Genomic DNA, 26,702 nt, shown 5'->3' with positions numbered 1-26,702 from the left:
TGAATCAACATTAGGAAGAACATTGTGAATTGTAATTTACAAATATGAAAAGTCGTAGTCGTGAGATTTAGTATTGAACGGCTGAGATTACACAATAAGATTTAAACAAAGAGAAATGCTAGCGCTGGCTCACCCAAGAACTCCTCCCCTGACCCAACAAATAGTGATCCAGGCCGTTCATCTTAAAGATCCCACATAGATGGGCCACATGACCATCAAAAAAAAATTTTAATCTGTTCATTCAAAAGGTGAATTGAATACTATCGTGTTATCTCAACATGTGTGGACAATGAAAATCTATAATCTGTGGGCAAGTATGCCATACAAGGTAGGCAGAGCTAGATGAGCGGTCTGGATCACAACATGGTGGGGGGCAGAACGGGTGAGGACTCTAGCAAACATCTTTAACAACAGAAGAAATTACTGAGATCAACCATGGATTAATCCTGATATACAGAAGGTAATCCAAACCATTGAATGCAGGCCCAGTTCAGTTGTCGTCCGGACAGCATCCTTCCACACAAACCATGCAGCCGAGGCATGAGAGTGCAACGCAGAGTTGGGTGACAAAGATCACGCACTGGTCATTCATTTTTGAACATACATTGATGCAGCAAGGGCAGCAGCAACAGCAACAGCTGAGCTTGTGACAGCAGCGGGACGTCTTCTCATAGATGATATCAGATTCAGTCAGTTTCAGTTCGCCGAATCCAGAGGGTGTATTCTCATTTGTAGCAGCCACATTGCCGAAGCCAATGGACAGGCCATGAAGTGGCATTTTCTTGGGTTCTTGGGAGGCTGCCTTCTTCCGCTTCCCAATTTTCTTTGCCTGCAGTTTTCAATTAGATCAACAGCGGCCAAACTGTATCTCTGACGCCACACTAAATGTAGAAAGATTGGATATAATTTCTATCCTCCATTTTAATCAGAAGAGTGATGGGGATATACATTGAGAGGATGAGTGGCTTAGATTACCAAGCATTTCTGGGCAACACATGAGAAATGATCCTACAGTAACATTATCACCAAATGCTTGGTGAAAAACGGAAGCAGATTGCGTAGTGAGTAACTCACTACGCTTAGCGTACTGAGTAAACTCAGTGAGGTCCACCATGATTTATGTATTTTATCTGCTCCATCCAACCACTTTTTCAGATAATTTTACGGCTTGAGTCCAAAAATGAAGCATATAAAATGTATAAATGGACCACACCACATGAAAGAGTTGAATTGAACTTCTACCGTTGAAAATTTCTTGGGGGGCACAGAAGTTTAGGATCAAGCTTATATTTGTTTTTTCTGTTCATCCATGTCTGTATGATCTTATGAACAGGTTGGATGACAAATAAACATCACTCCGGGGCCTAGGAAGGTTTCAACGGTGGAAATCATTATCCCCACTGTTTCCTGTGGTATGATCCACTTGATCTTTGGATATGCTTCAATTTTGGGCTCAACCCCTTAAATTATATGGAAAAACGAATGGACGGCGTGGATAGACCACATACATTCAAGGTGGGCCCAACTGAGTTTACTCAGTACGATAAGAGCGTACTGAATAACTCAGTATGCAATCCGATTTCGTGAAAAACATTGAGTGGGCCCCACAGCGATGTATGTATCCAGCCATCAGAAGTGCCCTCCCTTGTTTGGTCATAGGCCCATAATCAGGCCCATCCATGAGACAGGACTGGACATGCTGGGCCCAGACAAAAATAAAAAATCATCGTTGTTGTTGTCTAAGCCTCATCCTCTCATGTGATCCCACTCTATCATGTGATTCCACTCTATCAAGGGCCAGACCTTCAATTAGACCATAGGTCATCAAGTCTTTTTATACTACCTCAATCCATATCCTTTTGGGCCTTCCTCTTGCCCTTTTAGAGCCTTAAACTCACACAAATTTTCATTTAAAGAGATAAAACATTTTCACTGCACTATCGGTGAAAATGTTGCCATGGAATCATTTCCACATGTTTGTGTGTGTGTGTGTGTGCATGTGCCTCTTGTCTATTTCTGTCGCACGAGCTCTTATCCTCCAAACTATGTAGCATTTGGATGCTTCATTATTCTCTGGAAATCAAATATCGTAGCGACTCAAAACCTTAATTACAATATGTTTGGCAGCCAGCCGCATTTCACTACTTCCCAAATGGAGCCATTTTGATGGGGGCCCACAAATGACGCCATTCGGGATTTTAAATCCAAAGTAGGCTTATATTCATATAAAAGAGCAGGAAGAAGGGAAATGGTATGAGATTTACCTCTTTTAATCCAGCTGATTCCAATGCAAGCTTTTGTTTGTCGGTCTCAAGTAAGACCATACGGGTATACTCAGATGTAACGCCTGTTCGGATACTCATTTTCGCAACCTGTAAGATATATAGCAATGGTCGCAGCAATCCGATTATTCCATGGTGTCTTGGGTCCAATAAATGATGTTTGGTACCATCAGTTGTATGCATAAAAGTGAAGGATGCTGCATTGGCTACCAAGTAAATACAAAAACTTGTTATGGTTCAGAGGAATTTTGTGTCATGTGACCCTTGATTTGAGTATATGGTCAGTTTGCTCTTCCGTCTGTACAAGTGCAGGCCATGGTTCAGTGATCTAGGCCGTTGGTTTGATGCCAACATCCACGGGCAGACCATGACCCGAAAATCTCCCAGATTCAAAAATCATGGTTTCGTATTTAGTTGACATATTTTACCAAAAACCAATTGAAACCTTTAGTAAGATTCATGTGTGCTAACCAAAGTGGTAAAAGAAGAGAAGTTTACAAAGAGAAGTGTGTAACAGCTATCCGGGGTGCAACAGTTGGGTCGGGTTGAGGGACAACCTGAGCCCAACCGACTTTCAGGAGGACTCAACACGAATTCCAAGCTGAGGTGTGCAACCCAAACCCAACCTAAAGTACTCTATACTCAACCCAAACTAGCCCAACCCAAATACAAGTAATTATTCCCAACCTGACCTGAATTTGCTCAGCCCAAACTCAACCTGAATTCAAATCGAGTTGGCATTTCCAACCCAAACCCAACCCAAAGACCTTGACAACCTGGCCGAACCTGACCCTATGTGAGGTTGGCTTAATCAGATTTGGGTTGACCCAACCAACTTGCAGCCCTTTTGGCAGGTAGGAACTTGGTCCAAATGAGATAAGTCTCTTGGTATCATTGCAACTTGGCCCACTAAGCATGTGACTCATCCATATCAAACAGCACATCCCCTACAATGCTGTTGTTTTGGGATAAACTTGTAGTAATTGGAGAGCTTTGGGACATGGTTTAAAATAGTGTCTGGTGGCAATTGACTTGTCTGAGTAAACACAGTATCAGGCCTAGATGAGATGATTCAGAGGCTGGTTTCATGAGAAGTTTGATTATAAAAGAATGTTTTATAGCTATGAATTGAAAGAGTATAAATTATAAAGTAATGCCATAAGGAGAAACAGGTCAGTAACCAACCGTCTCCTCGAGCTGTTTGCTTCCAGAAAACCATGCTTGAGCTGTGAGTATATCAATCTGTCTCTTTGCAAAAATCTGTTACAAAAGGCATCAACCATTGGTAACCAAGTAATAAAATACTAAGAAGCCTATTAATGCATTCATTCGCTCACTAAATTACAGATAAACTCATCTCAACTGAGGGAGTATATTGTAATTCCACCTTTCCATAGAAGAAAATTCAAGCAATAACCTGAAAGCATAGTGAATAGCATGTGGGGTAGACTTCGCCCCTCTGAAGCGTGAGGCGTAAGCTACATCCCTAACGTTACTTCTAGATTTTTAATCAAGGCTGCGCTTGGTTGCACCAATTTCATGATATTCTGCACCAAATTAGATGATTAATAATAAAATTTAACAAAATTTCATGATATTTGGTGCAACCAAACACAACCTAAAGTAATAGTAAGGGGTAATGATTAAGTATAAAAGTGAAGAAAGAGCAACAAAACTGATTTAAAACTGTTTCTTATATTATTTTACTAAAAGCATTGAAAAGACTAATGAATTTTCATAGAAAATGTAACAAATCATTAAAAACTTTATTGATTTTAATGTTATAGTGAAAAATAAGTAGTAATGTGAGTTGTGTAGCGTGTAGCGTATTCTACATCGTGTGTAGCGTATGCAAATTAATCATGTAGCATAGACTAAACACAACTTAAGCTATTTTCATGAGCTACGTAACGTTTAGGCTAAGCTACGATACGCAACGTAAGCTACACACTACATAGCGTAGCCATTTAAAACACATTAGAATTTCAACTTGCTGACTAACAGCTGTTAAGGGCCCGCATTGAAACATGCTAAAACGGTTGGTTCATAGACAAAACCCTCATTTTGGATCAAAGTAAGAGTTTCACAGCCTGTTTGGACAACCACACAAATTTCATGTTTTCAAATCCACCCGATGAAACAGGCACTGAAAAGTCCGCTTACTGAAAACCAATCAGAACTGTTTTTGGAGAGTCCACGAGAATGTTTTTGTTGCATGGAAAAGCCTTTCGCAGAACTTGCATCCAAGCAGGCCCCAAATAAAGCTTATCAAAACAGGTTTTGAACACACCCAAGACAAAAAATATGACAAAATTCACAGACTGGTTTGAGTATCTGCCTCAAGCAATCAACTAAATGATAACATAACCACCATTCATAGCTACACATATACATAACGACTGTTTTGAATATCTGCCTCAAGTAATCAACTATATGATAACATAACCACCATTCATAGCTACACATATACATGATGTGTATGTATACTTGTATGTCATAACCTTAAATAAATCATGTGCCAGACCTTGAAAATGAAGAAGATGAAATAATGCAGAAATTATTTCTTTTAGAGGTGGTAAGCATCTATTTTCTTAAACAACACCCAAGGGAAAATATGATGATGTAATAATGAAGACACTATTTCTTTTAGAGGTAGTAAGTATCTATTTTCCTTAAACAAACACCCAAGGGTAAACTAAGTCTAAAAGCTGGCACCTTACTTTGTCAAGAGTGATGTCTTTTGCCCTGAGCACTTTCAAGTCTATTACCGTGTTACTTGTGTCTGCAAAGATACCTTTAGCTTCAAAGGAATCTGGAAAGTTCCCTTCGTATCTGCCTGATAATAACAGAGGGCATTCTGATGAAAGATCCGGAATGGGGAAAGGATACACCTAGCAATAGAAATACAAGAGTTAGATAGCATTGTTCACAGTCCAAAACCAAAAGAAAGATAATAGAAAATAAATATATGCAGTAGTTAAGATAAACAAAGGAAACCAATATTATTTTAGTAAAATGTCTAGATATGCACATTAGAACGTTGCTAAATATTTGATAAGGTTTGTATAGCATGCTTGCATGGATATTGAAAACAGCATTAGAAAGCTCATTAGATCAGCAAACACTCTCCACATAAAAGAGAGAATATTCCTTTTGGGAGGCTAGTATACCATAGAAACTGCTACCTGAGACTGTCCCTTGGCCTGTGGGTCCTGACACAAGGTTAGAATTGTAGCTCTTCCAAAGTGGTATCTCACTGATGGTTTGGGCCCACGAAAGGAGGCTTGCATTAAATACAAAACAACTTAGTAGAAGAACCCTAGAAATTAAATCACGCCTACTACAAATAATGATCTTGCTACAGAAGCTCCTCACAAATTTGATATATTCATGTTGTAGACTGACATAAAATGCATACATCTCATGTCCAGCACATGCGTGGGTACGTCTGAAAAGCATCCCATGCATCTCACAAATAGTGGAGCATGTGTTGGAGAAGACTCCTAATGCACAAAAAAAAAAAAGGGAAAAGGAAGCTACTAAATTGATGATTTGGACATCACATCACATACACCCTTACGTACGTATCAGAGGAGGAGGCGAGCTGCACCGATTTCCTTTTGGCTAGGCGAGTACCCATGATCGTACTGAAGACCCTATGTGCATGTGCGAGCATCTGGAAGACCCCACACTGGGAAGATGCATGTGGGCTACTTTATGGAGTAATCCAAACCGTTGGATCAAAGGGACGTGATGATCGGGACATTGGATCGCATGGATTACATGATTGGGCCATTGATCATCGATCATCCACATCAGTTTTAGACTTTACATCGATTTAGTTATATATATATATATATATATATATATATGGACACATTATGAGTGTTTTGGTTGATTTTATTTAGACTATGGTTATTTTCGTTAAGATTCACATGACTTGGGGATTATTGTAATTTTTGAAACTTCTTGGATTTATTAAAAGATGGGGGTGGTTTGGTTTGGTTTTGTTGATTTTTATTTTTAAGAAAAAAGAGAGAAAAGCTCTTGCTTTCTTCTTCCATCTTTATGCAATTTAGAAGGAGATTGGTATGAGGTTAATCTTCATCAACAAAGGTGCGAGGTTTCCATACATCCCCACACCATCTTCTCTTTTCTCTCCTGTCCAGGTATTTTATATAGGTTCATTATTCTCCCATCCTAGATCTTCGTCTTCTCCCAAACTCAACTTTCTCATACCCATCTATAATCCAAACCCTAGCCAACATAAACCTATCCACCCCATGCCACGTGCGACTGTACGGCCACACATGTGAATCCTACCTTGCCCATTTTTGGTTTCTCATCATTATTATATCAAAACCCCTTTCTTCCGCCCCGAAACCTAACCCTAAACCTAAAATTCCTAATTTTCCTACTTTTCCAAATTACCCAAACCCTAATTTACACCCCAGGTTGTATTAGGTTTTCCATTTTGAAATAGACTATACCCTATATTAATTGGATGTTCCTACATCTGTTAGATCCTAGTTTCTTTTTATTTAATCATCTTGTGTTACGATGTTGGTAAGTTAGGCTAAGATTATGTATGATTTTCTTTTGATTTTCATGATATTTGTGATGATTATAGCGATGTCTGCTTCTTCTTTTTTCTGTTAAATATCTTAATTCGGCTACTCGAACTCACATGTTAATTGGTTCATGCATCAATCCTGCGTCAATTGATGTCTTTTAAAATATATCCACTGCAATATTCCTTGCATGTACCAACTTAATGAATTTTACATAAATATTGTGCATGCTTGCATACAAGTTTAAAACAGTGAATACATACAGTTTTTAAATCAAGGAAAAGTCGCTCAAACAGAAAAATTCGATGAGAGGAACATGCATTGATCTGAAAATAATTAACTTTAAGCAGCCCAAGAAGTAGAGATATTATGGATGACAGATTTTTATTTTTATTTTGACAACACAGGATGTCCCCGCCCCCTTTTGAGGCGAGACTATTCCCTACAGATGAATGCAATCACCAGCCACCACGTGCATCAGGTAATGCTGGGGAGGGGAGTCAAACCCACGCCTGTAGGTGGATGACAAGTTGCATGACCATTTGGCCGAATGACATGTTGTTTGACCAAGATGGAGCCTTTTCCCCACGTTTACATGTCATGGCGAGGTCAGTTAGATAGGGGTGGCAATGGGTTGGGTTTTGGCCGAATTGAGGTCAGCCCAAGCCCAACCCATTTAGTAAACGAGGAAGAATTTTGGCCCGAACCTGACTTGAAATCCTCTATCCTGTGGCCTGACCTGACCCAGCTAAAATTCACCAAAACCATGCACAACCCGACCCGACCCATTCAATTGTTAATAGATCAGTCTTGACTGATGACCTGACCTGACCTATCAGGACCACAGTTAACTTTAAGAATGGAATATGGGGCTTAAAGGTATGTCGACCTGTCCTATTAGTAAAGACATGCAAAAATACCTTCCTATTAGCAAAAACAAGCAAAATAAATAAATAAATAAAAAATGTCGGGCGCTCCTTGTGGTTGGCAACTTGGGCTTCAGTATATGACCAGGGATGGCCTCTTGGGTAACTGACAAGCCCAAGTGCCTTGGGGGGGGGGATCTCTATGAAGGCCAATGGGTGCTCAAAAGAACCCTGATGAGGCCCCTTTCTGAGGAGAGTTGCCACTTGAACCAACGCTATGCTTTCAGTATGAGGAGGCACTTCACGTTGGACACCAATGTTGAGGTCTAACTAAAGGTTGGGGCCTCAAGCCATTTATTCGAATGCTCAGGGATATTAGTATTCAGAGACATAATTGGTACTCATGATCGCTCAAGTGATTAAGGTTGTTTGAGCAAGGTGGAGATTTGCACAGATGTTGAACCACAGAGGTTCATGTGGGCCAAAGATTTTGACCAAGTGGAGCACCATCGATGTTCATGTTGCATTGGAACTCAACAAGTTAAGTGGTTCAATTCTAATGGTTCATGAGAGTTTACGATCAACATACATGGCTGGGTTTAATTCATTCCAAAATCATATGAAACACATGAAAGAAATCAAAGAAAATTATGTCTCAATGGCTAATATTATGAAAAGGTTACAAAAGGAAAATGAGCATCGCCCTAATATTGGAGGAATGTACATGTGAAAATACATGTAATTGTGTTTGTGTATGTGTTTTGTACTCCTGTGGAGCATTGTAAGTTTCTCTCAAGCTAATGTGTGTGTGTGTGTGTGTGTGTTTGTCAAGAGACCAACATACACAACACAATAGGTTGCCCTCGCCTCTGTCTCTCTCTCTCTCTCTACCCTTTCCCTTATACTTCTTCCACAGATTTCTTCTTGAATCTACTTATACTTGGTATCAGAGCGATTTGTGGACTTGATCAAAGTCTACGTGAGTGGGGCTCACTGCTAACATCATTCGTACATACAGTTGGCATTAGTAGGATACAGTCAGGCAGTCCTTTGAAGCTGGAAATTAAGGGATATCAAAGAGTGATTTTAGAAGAATATTGGTGATTTTTGTGTAATTTTTGGATAAGTTTTTTGTGGTGCTTACGCTAAAATAGAGAAAAGTTATAAATTTTTTTTTATCGTTTCAACACTTGAGGTCTTGGTATCGATCCCTAGTGGGGGTGGCTAACAAGGAGTGTGTGTACTGACCTGGGTTTGTACTAACAAGCTAACCCAAAAAAAAAAGGTGCAGTTGATCATGCGTAATTACCAAAAACAAGAATCGAGAAGTTTCGTCGAGATTTGGGTGTGCTACAATTTTTTTTATGAGAAATGGGTGTCGTTGGGCACTTGGGCTTTATTTTTTGGAATTTTTGCTAGAATTTCTGTGCCTTCATGTTTTGATGCTGTGTGGTTGTGAAATGAGATGTAGAATCATGTTAAAGATGGTGATTGTATAGTTGATGTTCCTGTTTCGTGCTTAAAGTTACTACACACAAACTATATGACATAATGCTTGACACAACTTTTTTTTTAATGACAACAGGGTGTCCCTGCCCCTCTTAAGGTGAGACTATTCCCTACGGATGCACACAATCACCTGCAAACCATGTGCATTGTGTAAATCCCGGGGAGGGGAGGGGAATTGAACTTTGTGGGGAGCAAACCCATGACACTAGCCATTCGCCCAAACCCCCCAGCGAGATGCTTGATCCAACTTGACATGGAGGATTTCTACAAGTAGTGGAGCTTTCTTTTTCCGTTAATCATTTCTTCCTTTACTAGGCCTTTGTTGATAGTTGTGGGAATAATTCAGTCACATAGTGTTGCACATGTCATCACATGCCAATGTGTATGTTATCCTCCCAAGTGTTGTGTGTAGCTCACTCATTTATTGTGCAATGTTGCGTGTGTTTGTGAGAGGATTTTGCATGTGAATGATGGGTTTGTGACTCAATAGTTGTCGAGTTTAGTTATGGCCTCCTATTTGAAGAGATGATTTAATGAACGAAAAAAGTTCAAGCTACATTCTATAGATAACCAACAATGGAAGATCTTGCATCATGCCATGTTGTGTTTGAGGGAGAGCAACAACCCCATGTTGATCGTCAAAATCTTATTCGTATGTGTTCCAAGCTGGACATGATCAATATCCATGCTCCAGCTTGAGGGAGAGTATGGAAATACATTTAATTGTGTTTGTGTGTCTGTATATTTTGTACTCATGTGGAGCATCGTATGTTTCTCTCAAGTTAATATGTGTGTGTGTGTTTGTGTCAAGAGACTAACATATGTGTTTGTGTCAAGAGACTAACATACACCTCTCTCTCTCTCTCTCTCTCTCTCTCTCTCTCTCTCTCTCTCTCTCTCTCTCTCTCTCTCTCTCTCTCTCTCTCTCTCTCTCTCTCTCTCGCTCTCTCTCTCTCTCTCTCTCTCTCTCTCTCTCTCTCTCTCTCTCTCTCTCTCTCTCTCTACCCTTTCTCTTCCACTTCTACAGATTTCTTCTTGAATCTACTTCTACTATACATACTGCGAATTTCTATTTTAAGAGTTTTTGGAGATCTTATATTAGTAAATTAGCATCTCAATGGCCATCGTGTAAAAATATTTCATGCATGTGTGCTTTTATATGACAAACAATGCAATAGAAAGAAAAATTAACAGAGCAACAGCCAAAAGATTCAGTTCCCAGTAATTAGTGCAGAAAGATAATCCTGACAGACTTCAATGAAGCTAAAATAATGAAAATCAGTTGGAGAAAACATACCTCAAAAGCATCGTTTTGGTCGAAAATGTCAATGGTTATATTTGCTAGTATGGGAGATGAAGCTGTTGTGAACAATCTTTGAATTCGAATGACAATTAAATCTGGCCAAAAACAAAGAGGGATATAAGTTCTGATATGTTACCATGCAGACATCAAACTGATTTTTTTTAGAACTGATAATTTTATTACGAGAGCCAAAGGACTCAAAAGGAGGAAACAGAAAACAACAAAGGAACAGAAGGGGAAAAATTAAAAATACAACCTGCCCCCCACAATTAGAAGCTCCACTCCCTAATAAACAAAAACCCCTTATTGACAACAGCTCCCAAAGGCTGAGATATATCCCTAAAACATCTCTCATTTCTCTCTAGCCAAACACTCAAAAGGATAGCCAGCAAAACAAGACGCCATTTCCACTTCTCCTTGGAGGAAGGACCCCCCTCATGCCCAGACGAAAGCAATTCTCCCATAAAATTTGGCATAACTCACGATACACTGAAATGGAATAAGATACCGACCCACGTCCCTGAGACAAAAGGACAGTGAATAAACAAATGTACCACTAACCCATCAATTCTTCATACATGAGAGGCAGATATTGGGTAAGATCCACCCTCTCTTGCAAAGGTTATCCACGGTTAGGAATCTATTCCTGCCGCAAGCCATGCAAAATCTGCCACCTTCGGAGGTGCCCAGTACCACCATAAGAAACCCATGTGTAGAGCTGGGCATGTCTGACCTGATCCGGTGGATCCGACCCAATCCGAACCGAACCGATGGCCTGGATCGGTGCTGATCGAGTAGGGCCATTCAGATCCGACAGTTTTTCGGATCAAGTTCGGATCGTGGTCAATCCGGATCGATCTGATCCGACCCGATCCGAAGCCGGCAGTAGAAGCTTTCATATAAAAATGTATTCCTAAGCTACACAGAGCAGGAAACACTAACAACATCAGTAGCAGAAGGAAAATGGGAGAGGATTTGGGTTTAGAAGAAGGTATTTGTTTCGTCATTAGTAGAAGGAAAATGGGAGAGGATTTGAGCAGAAGTTCAAAGCGAGAAGGAAACACGTCAGTAGCCAAATCGCTACTGAAGTTACGTCACCAAGCCATGTGGACCCCACCGTGATGCATGTGTTGTATCCATACCGTCCAACCATTTGTGAAGATAGTTTTATGGCATGAGAAAAAGAATGAGATAGATCTAAAGTTCAAGTGAACCCACCAAAGAAAACCGTGGGATCAGTCACACCCACTGTTGAAACATTTATAGGGCCCACCATCATGTATTTTTTAGATCCAGTGTATTCATAAGTTAGCATAGAGATAGATGAAGTGAAAACAAAAATATAAGCTTGATAGCAAACTTCTGTAGCCCCTAAGAAATTTTGAATGTGGATGTCACTGTCCCCACTGTTTTCTATGGTGGGGTCCACTTGAACTTTAGATCTATCTCATTCTTTTTCTCATGCCATAAAATGATCTCTCCAAATGGATAGACGATATGGATACAACACATGCATCATGGTGGGGTCCACAGAGCTTGGTGACATCACTTCAGTGTATCTAATCCGTGCCCGTACTGAGTAACACGTAGTCTGATGTCGTGTTTCACACGACACCAGCTAGTGCAGGTACGTGTCGTGCGAAGACGAGCGCAGACGCGCCTCGAGCTTCGAGTTGTACGAATAGCTCAAATGAGATCAAAGTTACATGGGCCCCACAATGATGTATTTATTATATCCATTTTTCGTGATCATTTTAGAACATTAGAAAAAAAATAAAAAAATACTGAATCATATTAAAGCTCAAATGGACCACACCGAAAATAGCAGCGAGGATAATGATTTTCACCATTAACCCGATCCGAACAATACCTAACCCGATCCAACTCGGTTTCCCTGACCGAGTCGGACTCGATGCGGGTTAGGCCAGCCGTGTATCGGATTGGATTAAGTCAGTTGACCCAGACTCAGTCCCGGATCGGATCGAGTTCGGGTCGGTTACTTGAAAATTCGGATCGAGTTGAGTTGGACCCAATCCAGTCCGACTCGACTCGGTGCCCACCTCTACCCATGTGAGAACAACTGACTGCAAGCCCCAACCTGTGAATAACGTTGAGAAAAGATCACATCGAGAAGCTGCCCGACCTATCTCTCAACTAGACCGGAGAATCCTGTTCTGCCTGGTTAGGACAAAGACCTTCAAAAAGGGAGAGCAAACTCGTCGTTTCCAATTCAGTGGAGCTCTTAGTGCGTAAAGTTAAATAGACGATGATAGAGTGGGCTTCTAATGTAGATAATCTAAAGGGCTGTAATTTTCTTTTTCTTGGAGTTTAGGTGGTTCACTTTCTCAGCAGCCCCACTCTTTCCGTAGTTCCTCTTTCCTTTAATATATATATTGTGATCTTTCAAAGAAAAAAAGAAGGTTGCGACGACAAGGAGAGGACACCACATACCGCCATTGTAAAGATGGAAGAACCAATTGGCCACCAAAAGAGATTGGGACAAAGATAGTCCAATGATACGAGGAAACTAGGATCTAAGGGAGGAGCCCCAGCCAAATATCATCCTAAAAACTAACCAAATCGCCTCTGCCAATAAAGAACCCGATCTCGGGGAGAATTTTACCTACCAACTAGGCAATAGATTTCCAGCAGGAGGCCCTGTACAAAGAAGAGTCTCTAGTTCATTTGCCTGATCCAGAAGCGTCGTACTTTATGGCAACAACCGTCCTCCACAGGCTATCCACCTCCACCCGAAATCTCCATACCCATTTACCCAATAACATGGAGTTAACCTCTTCCGGGTTTCTTACCCCTCTCTCGTAAGTGGCCTATAGATCTTTCCCCCAATAGAGCAGATGAAAGTTGCTTTTTTGACTTCTCCCTTGCTAAAAAAAGTTCCTGTGCAGTTTGTCAATCCTCGAAAGGACGGATTTTAGCATCAAAAGAGTGCAATAAAATAAAGGGGGAGATTAGAAAGGGCTGATTTGATTAAAGTATTTCTCCCTCCCAAAGGGAGAAATCTTCCTTTCCAGGGGGCTAACATCCTCTCCATTCTTTCTATGACCGTGTCCCAAAGATGCTTGGCAGCCTTACCTAAGCACAAAGGGAGACCCAAAGAGGTAGATGGGAATGATCCTGTCCAACATCCCAGCACCCCCACTACAGAGGAGACTTACCCCTCCAAATTAACCCCCAAAATCTCACTCTTCAAGAGATTCGCCTTAAGTCCTGAAACCAATTCATCGAAAGAGCCACCTCTATCCACATCAAACTGATATTTGCTTTCAAACATTTTGCAATAAGAACTATAAAGGTTTTGCCTTCTATCTTTGTTTCAAGCAGCAGAGAATGTACATTGAGAAAAGCTAAATCTAAGGATCTCTGGGCGCAAAGGACCGCAAACAACAACTAACCTTCAAATTTTCAGTATTATGCATGAACAATAAGCCAAGGAAAAAATATTCATGATAAAGCTAATTGACAAAAGAGCTAGTAGAGAAGTCCAGAACTAACCTGCATCATATGCGGAATCGTAGTGTCCCCTACCAATCAATGCCAACATCCGCAAGAAATAATGATTACAATACAAACCTGTCAAGTTTTCCAACATACTTGGTCAATAGGAAAATAATCACAAGAAGATCTTAGTAATATGGAGAGAAACACATACAGAGTTACAGGAACATATGGAAAATTAAAAAGACACCCACATGCCAGTCTATATAGTTTCGGATTGTTTAATACTGGGGAAGCTTGTTCATTATTTCAAGATGTACAATTTGGAGGAATCCCTAGCTTGATGACAAGCATACTTTTCAATCACCAGAATTACCTATACCAAAAGTCGAAATACGAGGGCACCTGGATCCTCTACTATCTGTACGATCTTTTATCATCTGGCAAATGTTTCTTTCATCTTCGACAGCTCCATCAGTGACAAGAAAAATTTGAGTAATTGAATCATCACTATCTGATAACATTTCCATCGCCTGATTCAAACCAAAGTGGGACAAGAAACATAAATACTTCGCCATTGAAATCGATAATACTGATAAATCATGCTGAGAAGAAGATGTGAAATGATGGAAAGAAATGACCAACTATTTAAGAAAAACTCAAACCTATACATTAAGGGCCAACTTTTCATACAAACATTGTAACACTGCTTTAAACAAGAAAATTAACTGAAATTAAGTCAAAAGAAGGATTTACCTCGTTTAGGGGGGTTAGAATGTTTGTCTCGCCCCCTGCGACACAAGTATCACTCATCCATTTTGTTGCTTTTTCTATTATCTCCATTGTTGCCAACTCCAAAGATGATGAGAACACGTGAATTTCTCCATTGTATGCTATTATGCTAAATGAATCCACTGGAGTAAGCTTGAAGAGGGCAGCTGTAAGCGCAATCTTAGCATTCTCTAGAGGCTTTCCCCGCATACTTCCACTTATATCAACAAGAAAAATCACTTCTTTTCTGAAAACCTATCAAAATAATTAGAATGTGATGAGGTGTATTCATCAATACAATTCTAACAAACAACATGCTAACTGCAGAATAGCTTGATACGAGAAATGAAAACTAAAGGAGAATAGTTGCTAGATTGATGCAGCCTAGGAATGGACCCCACAATCTGTTCAATCAGAAATCTGGGGTCCACATTCTGCCCAGATGCTTTTGTGGGCCCCTGGTGTTGGTTTGATTAACCACAAAAGTTGGTCCCAGTTAACATGTGGGCCCATATGGTACATACAGTTGAGGCTATTTATGGTAGAAGTTAGTCAGATCCTTATTATGCAAGCTTCTCTTCACTATTTTCATCACCAAAGAATGTTCAAATAGCGCGCAAACACACCATGAATAAAAATAGTAAAGTTACTCTTTACCATTTTCTTCACTGCAACTAAAAACCTCGAGATTCTCGTTTCTTGCATGAACTAATTATGACCCATTTATGGAAGGCATATATGCTTTAATGGGATTAGTTAATAGTTTATTATAATACATGGTTACGATTAGAACCAACAAATGGTTAAGATTAGATTAGGATTTCTTTCGCTTCGGAAGAGTATTAATACATTTCACTCCATGAATAGTTGAATGAAAAAAACTGAAGTTTTTATGCATAGCGAGATTCACTTGCTTTGGGGAGTGATTCCTAAAAATCCATTGAGCAAGCATGTTGCTAGGGACAAGCACGGTGTGATGATATGCTCATACAAGGTGTGATTCTTTTTATCCGGTCAGTGTGATGATAACCCTATCAAGGTGTGTACCATAAACCAATTTTTATGGAATCTAATCCAAATGGTGTGCCCCTCCATAAAAATGGGATGCCCAAAAATAGGCCAAGACTATATAAGGTGGACCACTTCACTTGAATTTCGAGGTTCTTATGTGATTTTACATTTTTCCAATGGTGCGGCCCGCTTGAGTTTTGGATTGGCCTGATTTTTCAGGCATCCCATATAATTGCTGGGCTGCACCCAAAAATCGTGCCAATACAATCATCAGGTGGGTCCTATCACTTGAATTTGGAGGTTTAAATGTGATTTTACATTGTTTCCTATAGTGTGGCCCACCTGAGTTTTGGATTGGCCAGATGTTTTGGGCATCCCATTTTCATCATGGGGCAGATCCGATGCACAGTTTGGATGGCAAAAAACATTATAGGGGAACCAAATAGCCTGCTTTCTGACCTTTATATATCTAAGCACAGTGAATCGTTCGGGTGCGGCTCTGTCTGAATTGCCATGGCTCATCCGAGTTGACAAACAACAGACAAGTCAGGGCCAATTCCAGCAAAGTCACCCTCTATTTTTGTGTTTTGGGGGATTTAATATTGCCATGGGTACAGGGGGTTGTGGTGTGGACAAATTGGTGTTCGTACTTTATGCTTCAGATGCAGCGAAAATAAATTGATCTAGTTATCCCACTCAACCAACAATTATTTTCAACAAATGATTAATCAATCAATGAGTTTGTAGACTTTGGTTTATGGTATAGAGAGAGTTTAACATATCTTAATGAAACAAATTGGCAAGAGATATTACAAATTTACATAAAGATGTGATTAGAAGTTACTGTGCAGTTTGCCAGAAAATTTGAGCAAGGTACACAGCAATACCCTATCTTGTAAATGATGTAGCAAAATAACCAAATGAATGGACGGGAAAATTACTAAATTAGCAATATCAACTTCAATCCGAGGAAGAAGACAGAACTTCATTTATAAGGCAACTGGAATAAAAGATCAAGAGAGAAGTAGCCTTAGATTCTTGCAGGTTGTGCAAGCCTCTATTCCTAGATTCTACATAAAAACCCTTTGGCAGCATATTTGAAAATGTTCGAACTAGTGTGGACAAATCTATACTCCTTAATTGTGACATTTGGAAGTAACGGCTTCCATGATAAATGCAGACTAACATGGCCTCTAATATGAACAGAATCCATAAATTGTGACCCAACAAAATACAGCCACAATAAAGTAAGAAGTCATGCATTAACTAGTTTAGCAGAAACCATCACAAATACACAATTACACAGATAATTGGATAAAATAGAACATTGAAAAAATGAATTGAAAAAGGAAAAGGAAAAAAGGCAGTGGACCGATGTGAACACACCTTTCTATTCTTGGTGTTTCCAGGAAAAAGATAGAGGCAAAATATTTCTCTTTGATCAAAGTCATCCACAGATGGAGATTGCAAAAGCAAGCCGCCAAGTATATCACTCAAAGGAACCTGTAATCAAGGACCAAGAAAAGGTTAGATATCTACACAAGTACAATATGGAAATGCATTACTAAAACAAACACCATGTACTTTTGGCAAGACAAGAATATCCAAATTTGTAAGGCATCCTTCTTCACATTTGCTTGCAAACATACCAATGGACGAGTGAAGTACCATGTAGTAGGAGCAAAATTCTAATCCCTTTCTTGAAATTCCAGGCTGTGAGTGCACTGATTGTAATTCATTCGCATAGGAAAAAGAAAAATGGAAGCAGCATTTCTACAACATTATTCTTCTAGATCTGCAAGCTTTGCTAAGCTCACACACATGTATAAGGCAGCTCGTCTAAACAGGTGTACCAGCACAGGACACATATGAGATCAAGCCGATCATCAGGTGGATCCCACAAGGTATGATGCCCTCACCCAAATTCAAGGCTACTAGATTGATCATGTGGGCCACAGTTTATGAAACAAATGGAAAGTCACAGGGAAAAAAAAAAAAAAAACTTGGCAAGTTTTCTAACATTCTGGCCCACATGACAGTTTTTTTTTTTTTGGAAGGTGACAATTTTATTAGGCAACAGCCAAAAGGGAAAAAAAACAAAAAACAAAAGCAACTGAAAAGAGACAAAAGACTACACTAAGCTAGAAACAGAGCCAACAAGCTCAAACACAAGCCCTCCACATCAGGAAGCCCACTCCCTGATGAAATTGGAAACCTTTCAAAGAACCACCCCCCTCCCCCCAACAGGCAAAAGGGAACAAAAAACAAAAAACAAAAGCAACTGAAAAGAGACAAAAGACTACACTAAGCTAGAAATAGAGCCAACAAGCTCAAACACAAGCCCCCTCCACATCAGGAAGCCCACTCCCTGATGAAATTGGAAACCTTTCAAAGAACCACCCCCCTCCCCCCAACAGGCGAAAGGGAACAAAAAAACAAAAAACAAAAGCTACTGAAAAGAGACAAAAAGACTACACTAAGCTAGAAATAGAGCCAACAAGCTCAAACACAAGCCCTCCACGTCAGGAAGCACACTCCCTGGTGAAATTAGAAACCTTTCAAAGAACAAACCCCCACAATGTTGCAAGTGACGATAGTTTCCATCTTTTCTTCCCAAGCTTCCCCACCTCCCCGAACAAAAAAAATCCCACAATCCGAAATGACCATCGATGGAATCGGAAAACACCTAGGAGATGTCCGCTTGCTGAAGCACGCCATAGCAAATTGTAGCGGTAAACTTGTAATGAAGAAGGAGATGATCAACTGAATCAACGCCCGCAAGACAGAGGAGGCAAACATTAGGGAGCTGGAGACCCCTCTTTTGACGGTTATCAATGGCGAGGATTCTCCCTCGACCCGCCAACCACCCAAAAGCTGCAATCTTTGAGGGGGCCCCGTAGGACCGCACCGGGCCTGTGCAGCTAGGGATGTTTGTAGGCTCAGGAGAAGATAACCACCCTGATTTTGGGCCTGATTATCCACACGGTCAGATGCAATTGATGGATAGCTTCTTCTACTTCTCCTTCTTCTCTCTCTTTCTTTTTCCTTTTTTATTTTTTCTTTTTTTATTTCCTTTTTTATTTTTCATTGTTATTATTATTATTATTATTTTATGAATGCCCAACTGATAAATAGCTTTTTTTCCAAAAAAAATAAAATTGATGAACACCCAACTACCTATGGTCTAACTGAAAGTATGGCCCTTGGTAGAGTGGAATGATGGAACATGATTCATGAATTTGACCCCAAGTAATTAGGACAAAGCTTAGGTAGCCATAGTGATGATGATGATGATGATGAATGCCCAATCGATGGATGGCAAAGCTCCTACTTCTACAAAGGATACAATATGGTCCAAGGTGGGCCTAAACCTCTCTTCTTTGTGAAAGCCGAATCCATTTAGTTTCTTTCAGTAATTTGACAATACCTTATTTTAGATATACAAATTTGATTCTCTGATTCAAGTATCTAATGATGTCAAAAAAAAAACATGAAATTGGTCCTACTTGTAGGGTGTTTTGACTTTGATTTTGCGTTAGCATTCCAACTAGTCTATGATAATGTTCCAACATTAATATGATAAAACAGTGCCTTAATAATGCGAGGGCATTTTCACACCGGCCTCGAGTGAGGTAGCCTGTGGAATGCAGGGGCACACTCGGGGTGGGCAGCCCATGGAACCCATGGATTTGGGGCTCATGTGAGGCAGGTGGCTCATGTGAAGCAGAACTCATGGATTTAGGGCCCACGAGGGAGGAACCCATGGATTTGGGGGCCACGATGAGGGTTTGTCTGAGGAATTAAACCATGGATTTGGAGCCCACGAGGAGGATTCGCCTGAGGACCTAACCCATGGATTTGGGTCTTGGGCTATGAAATAAAGGGATTAATTCACCACGCTCTATCAATTCGAGCTTTTAGAGCAAGAGGTTAATTATCCTGCATCAAATTGGTATCAGAGCGGAAGGTTTTATGTTCGAGACTCCTCACCGGAGGTGATTAATGCGATGACATGTTCACACCGGGCTCGAGTGGAGTAGCCTGTGGGATGCAGGGGCACACTTGGGGTGGGCGGCCCGCGAAACCCATAGATTTAGGGCCTGTGTGAGGTGAGTGACTTGTGTGAGGCGGAACCTATGGATTTGGGGCCCACAATGAGAGTTTGGCTGATGACCTAACCCATGGATTTGGAGCCTGGACTATGAGATAAAAAGATTAATTCGCCATGCGCTATCAGTTTAAACTTTTAGAGTAAGTGGTTAATTGTCTTGCATCACTTAAGTTCATCAGCATAAGAAGTGTTGCACCCTATCATTCTATATATAACAAATGTATGTACAAATATGTAAATGGCAATCTGTTAGTTTAATTACAAGGGATAAATGGGATTCCTTTATTTGTAAGGGCTCTAGGCTTGTCTTGTTTGTAGATGATCCCTTTGTCATCCTTTTTTTTTAAAATAAAAATACAGTGATCCTTCAAAAAAGTAAGAACAATAATTAAAAAGCATTTCGCCCTATCATTCTCCTATACAAATGTACAACGAGTGTATGTACAAATATGTGACTGCTGTTGGAGTCTTACCATATATGAGAAATGAAAATCAGTACTTGACCATGTAATGACATCTGCTTCATACGAGAAAAATAATTTCCCCACTTGGCGTCTTTTTTCCTGGGGAAATGAGAGAATAAAAAAATTAAAAAATCACTAATTTGAATAATACCAGATATTCGATAATATTAGTTGATTAAAGATAACTTCAAGATTAAATTCAACATTTAGCAGAGATTCTACCATCAGTCCATCACAGTGATGAAGCAAAATGCAACTAAATTCACAAGCACTCACCTTCAGAGGATGGCTAGTCGTCTTGCACATAACTTCCTTTCCAATACCAGTGTCGACATTCAATTGTATCCTCTCTTTTGTTGGAAATCTCTTTCCAGGTGGAACAATATATTCTGGGAAGTTAAAAGGTACACTGACAGAGAACTGACCCTCAGAGTACATTAATCTCTGAGACCAACTGACATTAATTGAAAGAACGGAACCTCCATCAACCTTGACAAAGAAAAGAAAAATGCAAGAACAAGAAGACTTTCAGAAATACAAATACAGATTTTAAAGTAACTTCAAGGTAGCCAGAAACTTTGGAGCTGAAAGATTAATAGGTAAAACTACCTGAGGTATTGTTAAGCAAAACATCTGGGGTCCCAACATTCCTCCATTTTCACTTTTCACTGTTTTCTCCAGGTCTTGTGTTTCTTCCATTCGCATTAGTTGAGTGGAGAATGATTTTCTATGAATATCAACCTCGACACCTAGAATTGAACCCTGTTAGCCAGATCATATCTTGCTTGAGAACAATGAATAAACAAATGCTAAGAGAGGGAGGAAAGTGAAAGAGACTGGGAAAAATAAAAAATAAAAAAAGCAGCATGAATTTCCAACATAACAAGTCATCAAATCATCATGGTCACCGAAGTGCTATACTAAAAACATGGGCCATTTGGCAGCATGGATTATGGGTAGTTAAGAATTGAGATCCAGGATTTTCAATGCAGGTCATTTTTTACACCCCTCAAAATCCTGGATTTCAAAGCCAACTTCGATTGAAATCCTCACAAGATCCGAGAGAAAAAGAGGGCTGCAAAATTCTGGATTTTCATTCCTCTCCAACTATCATAACGGCTCTCTCCACCTCTCTTTTCAAGCCACCTTAAGTCAAAATTTAGGCTGCCAAACATAATTCCTGGATTCCACAGGATTTAAAATGCAAGCTGCTGAACATAACTGAAAGAATGCAAAATCCATCTGCCAAACAACCACTAGGGTTTGCTAAACCCACACACGTAAGGTAGCCCCATATACATGCCACTGCATGAGTCAATACGACCCACAGGTACATTATCCAACCTGTCCATCAGGTAATCTAACCATGTATCTGGTGTAAATGTTGCTGCTCTACTGATCAGGTGGGTGCCGGGCCACAATACTATAAACAGACAGACAGCTTATGAAAAATTGGCTAAGTTCATTTCACTGTCCATTTGTTTCATAAACTGTAACCTATCTCATTGGTGGACAGTAATTTTTTAGGCCGAGGGAGATGAAACTTCTACCATATGCCATTCGGGTTGTCAATGGACATCCATTTATCCAATTAACCAACATATCCAACATGAGAAAATCGGATTCATATATGGGATTTTTACCTGATTAAATTTTTTTACCTAATTCCATTTACCAAATTACCCAACTTCTTAGCGGGTTGGATATGGATAATATCCATATCCGCTTACCCAAATTCTATGGTGTTCGCTAACATTGACATGGATGATAAGGTTGATACAGTGACCATTGCAAATGATTAACTATATCTTTTGTTGAAGTCAGTAAATTTATTTTATTTAAATGCTCTAGGATTTGTAGCTTGATATTGTGTTATGGAAATTACTATTTTTACTAGTTTATTTGGTATTATTATATGGTGGAAATATTATTTTTTCCATTTTTAGGTATTTTTGCTAGTTTATAGGCATTTAACTTCTTTTTTTTTTTGTTTTTTTAATTAGATATTAGTCAGACATCCGCTTACCTGACCATCCAAGTTATATCAGACTTCTTTGGAAAATATCTGTATCTGATTTAGATCAGACTTCTTTGGATAATATCCGAATCCGTATCCTAATCCGGTATCTAAGTTGAATACTGGATACGGATATTGCAATATCTAACCCGTTTATAGCCATGTGTGTCATGTTGACAATTCTGGCCAGGGTGTGTACATACATTTAGATCATAATAACATGTGCAGCAGTTCCTATTGGTTTGGAATGCATTGTGACATGGAAAGTTATTCCACACTACTGATAGTAGAAACAGGACAGCTGACAGGCACTTGAAGAAGAATTTCCTGCAGGACATGGAATGGCTGGGGATCCTCCTATATTTTGTATGGTTTGTATTCTCCGAACTTCTGTATAGCTCCTACTCAGTTGGGATATTAATGAAAAGTCTCCTTCTGGATTTAAAAGAACGCGTTTTGACAGAAAGGTGGATTGTAGGTTTGTGTATTTGAGCGTGCTTGATCTCGTGGTATGCAAGGAGCACACAAAAGATTCAAAAAGGCAGCAGTGACCACAATAACTAAGGGTATGCATGCAAGCTCAAATCACATTCAGGCTGAAATGTTTTGATGAATCCATTATTGAAGCCGTGGCATTTGGGGCAGCAAAGGAAGTATAATTCACATTAGGTGAACTTCTTTTTCTTTTTTTGAAGGGCCACATTAGGTGAACTATTATCATCATCTCTTCCTGAAATTAATATTTGTTCATTTCATATACGGAATGAAGCCAGCCGAATATTAATATCAGATGGAAATTAATTTTGCACAATATCATTTTCATGACAACTAAGCATCTTTGTTTATTGTCGACCATGGTATTAAAACAGTTACATTTTGGCTGTATCAGCCGTATGTAATGGAAACTGTTACCACTATTACACGATACAGGGTTGAATCAGTCTATTATGAAAAAAATGGCTGTATCAGCCAATAAAAGTTGATACAGCCATTACAGGCCAGAGCAGCCATAAAGGACCCATTATAATAGTTTTTATTTCCAATTTTTCTCTCATTTTTGCACTTCTTCATTCATTTCAAGCATGCTTATAAACTAGTTTTAAAGTAGATCTAGGTCTATCCTAAAGATCAAAATAAAAATTTTAAGCAGGATTTGATGAACCAAATTGAAGTGGACCATTTTGAAAAATATCTGAAGAAGGGGTAAATTGTCAGTTTATATTTCATTTTCTTTCATCTTTTTTAATTTTTTTTTTTTTTCGCTGTATTTATATGTAACAAACCCTAATTCACCAAATCATGGTTGATTTGTGTTTGATTATGGCATATTGAATTGATCATCAGCAGATCAGGATAACACAGTGCGACATGTCATTCTTATCAAAGAATGGCTTGTTACACCATCAAATGCATGTCCAAAACCAAAAGAAAATAAAATAAAATAAAAGAATACATATTTGGGATTCTCACTTCTTAAAATTCACCAATAATTTTCCCCAAGAAGAAAAAACTTCGTGTTAAGCTTGTGTCATGTCGAGTGAGACTGCGGATACTGTTGCTTAATACCTTGAAAAATAGGAAAATTTCATGCTATTTGGTGCAACCAAATGCACTCTTAATGTTAACTCTCAAGGAACACAAACAACGGAGTAGCCCACATGAACAGCTTCTATAATGGAAAGGTGGGGCCCACTGTATGGTTGTCAGTTAAGAAAAATATTGTTCTTCTCGTCTGAACATTTTGTCCAGATAAGTACAAATTCAACAGAACAAACAAAAAGGACAAATATGAAAAACCAAGCTAAGCGAGTGTAGGTGGGCCACCACCCTTTAAAATTTTACCAATGCGAGTAGAGGTTTTCTCGTTGTTGAATCACTAAACCGTCCGTTTGCAGGACTCGGATTGTGTGGTGTGGAACACAGCACCGAGGTGAGTACTGTGTTGACGTGCCCCACAATGATGCATGTGTTATGTCCACGCCATCCATCCATTTTGCGAGATCATTTTAGGGCATGAGCCCAAAAATGAGGCAGACGGAAAGCACAAGTGGACCACACCACGGGAAACAGTGCAGATTGAACGCCTACCATTAAAAGTTTTCTGGGGGCCACAGAAGTTGTGATCCCAGAGAAATTTTGTATCAAGCTGTTATTTGTTTTTGTCTGTGTGACCTTATTAACATGTAAGATGGCAAATAAACAGCATGGTAGGCCCTAGGAAGGTTTCAACGGTAGCATCATTGCCCCGACTGCTTTCTTTGGTGTAGTTCACTGGAGCAATGGATCAGCCTCATTTTTGGGCTCATGCCCTAAAATAATCTGGTAAAATGGATGGACGGTGTGGATATAACACATACATCATGGTGGGGCACACAAAACTTTGCCACGTCAACGCAGTACCGACCTCGGTGCTGTGTTCTACACTACGCAATCCGAGTCCCCATTTGCAGGCAATCAGTCAGACAGTTACCATTGCGACATGAAAATTTTCAAAGCATGGCACATTCGCGACAGGGCCCACTAAATGAACGATCCCGATAGCCAAGAAGGTGGTCCCACTTTTCAATTTCTGGACAAAAACACCATTTTCTTCGTTCAAAAGTCATAATATAACAACAGTTGCGAAATACCATCTAACCAGCAAAACGTATTGAAATGAAAGAAAGAAGAAACAGGTTTGCCATCCATGCACGCCTCCTTACACGCAGGTCCACGTGACAACATCTGCACGTGTAAGACATCAGAGCGGCTCATCGGGTGGGCCCCATGATGACCTCCCGGACTATATCAGAGCGGTCCACGGGCCCCATATGCACGTTGAAAGCGAACTGCGGGCAATTTTTTTTTTCCTTTTTTGCCCCTGGCTAGTTTCATAGACGGGAGGCCCACCCAAAGAGCACCATCGGTGACCCGCACGTGTGGTCCAACGTGCAGACGTGTAAGACATCAGCGCCACTCATCGGGTGGGCTCGAAAATTACCTGGAAGAACTATCAGGCCATCCGACTCATCGCTTCGGGCCCACGTGCACCAGGCCGGCCCACTCAACAGGTGGGCCCCACATACACGTTGAATATATGGACTGCGGGTGCATCATTTTCCCTTTTCGCTGGCTATTTTCACAGAGCAGGGCCCACGGCCGAGCAGACCCGCCGAGTTATAGACCACGTTGTCTACACCGCGGGGCCCACGCAACGAGCAGCAATAGATGACGCGCACGTGTGCAGGTGGGGAACCACGTGGAGATGCAAACGTAAAGAACGATTTCTCATTTCTCAATCATCGCATTCAAATAAAAAGATTCAAATCAATATAAAAATAAATAAATAAATAAAATGAAGATCCGATGATCCGGACCGTGGATCTACCTGCTCCCCCATCGGGACAACGAACTGGCAATCACAGCTGCGGCTACCCATCACGCAATGCACACGCCACGAGCCTTTCACCTTCACGAACGCCGTGTCGAGATCGCAGTCCACTTCCATCCCGATCTCGTTCATCTGCAGCGGGATCAGCACTGGAGGGTCGCATCGGCCATGGACGTGCGGCTGGTAGCTCGGGATGTCTGGGTTGTCAACGATCGCGGGATCGGAGATCACGGCATACACCATCAGGGCCGTCGGAAGGTACGTAGGCCGTGACAGAGGGAATTTGTCCATGGCAGGGAGCGGTTTCGGTGCTGATACGAACCGGTCCTTGCCGTTGTAGACGCGCTTCGCGAGCTTCAGACCGGACTCGACGGAGTCCGAGAAGTCGGATTCCATGGCGTCGGGATTCGTTCGACCGGAAAGATGGACGACTGCGATGGAGAGAGAGAGAGAGAGAGAGAGAGAGAGAGAGAGAGAGAGAGAGGGGAGATTTCCGAAAGAGAGGCAGAAAATGAGGCTTTGAGGGAAGAGCTTTTGGAGATGGCGCTTTGCATTTCCCGTCGCCGACCCGAAATGGAACCTTTCAAACAGATATCAGAACAAAGAACGCGCGCGTTGAATGAGTGTGTTCATCGCATCACGCATGAGAAATTAGAGCACGTGTGAAAGATCTGGATCAATAATCCGATTTATCCATAGTAAATATATCCTAAATAACATCTGGTCTACTTATCTTATGTTTATCACATATAATTTTCTGATATTTCTGTTCTTGTTATCTTTTTCATATAAATATGTCCCACATGAATATTGGATGGATCGATTCCCTTTAGAAAGGTTTATCAATTTTTAAATACTTAATGAATGGTTCAGATCTTATGAATCAGTTTCTAGATAGCACATATGATGCGAAAGAAGTCATCGCGTGCCTCCATTTGCATCCCGGAGGAATATGAACGAACAATAGCGTA

At 40.3% G+C, this 26,702-nt stretch overlaps 1 protein-coding gene across 2 annotated transcripts; it reads right to left on the bottom strand.

Moving 5' to 3' along the window:
- LOC131251745 (uncharacterized) lies at window positions 1–26,346 on the bottom strand. Of its 2 annotated transcripts, XM_058252670.1 has the most exons (13): window positions 25,729–26,339; window positions 20,954–21,106; window positions 20,621–20,833; window positions 20,354–20,443; window positions 17,156–17,272; window positions 14,744–15,013; window positions 14,364–14,520; window positions 14,045–14,122; window positions 10,526–10,626; window positions 5,003–5,173; window positions 3,468–3,542; window positions 2,265–2,372; window positions 1–829 (listed from the first exon to the last, which is right to left on the bottom strand). In XM_058252670.1, exons 1-13 carry the CDS (start codon window positions 26,125–26,127, stop codon window positions 491–493), a joined length of 2,271 nt encoding a protein of 756 aa, XP_058108653.1. In that variant the 5' UTR covers window positions 26,128–26,339; the 3' UTR covers window positions 1–490. The 2 variants fall into 2 exon arrangements, with proteins under 2 accessions (XP_058108653.1, XP_058108654.1); XM_058252671.1 differs by lacking the exons at window positions 1–829; window positions 2,265–2,372; window positions 3,468–3,542 and adding an exon at window positions 3,583–3,829 and having other exon boundaries at window positions 25,729–26,346.
- Window positions 26,347–26,702: the final 356 nt, after the last annotated feature.

Source organism: Magnolia sinica, chromosome 7 (genome assembly GCF_029962835.1).
Source record: "Magnolia sinica isolate HGM2019 chromosome 7, MsV1, whole genome shotgun sequence".
NCBI classification, from domain to species: Eukaryota; Viridiplantae; Streptophyta; class Magnoliopsida; order Magnoliales; family Magnoliaceae; genus Magnolia; species Magnolia sinica.
Note: the sequence above shows the minus strand (reverse complement) of the source record. Positions and strands in the feature narration are given on the sequence as shown.

Coding starts and splice junctions, on each gene's coding strand:
- LOC131251745 (XM_058252670.1), bottom strand. CDS start 26,127: ATGGAATCCGACTTCTCGGACTCCGTCGAGTCCGGTCTGAAGCTCGCG. Junction 21,107..25,728: donor TTGTCCCGATGGGGGAGCAG/GTAGATCCACGG, acceptor TCTGGCTAACAG/GGTTCAATTCTAGGTGTCGA. Junction 2,373..3,467: donor GCAAACAGCTCGAGGAGACG/GTTGGTTACTGA, acceptor TATATCTTACAG/GTTGCGAAAATGAGTATCCG.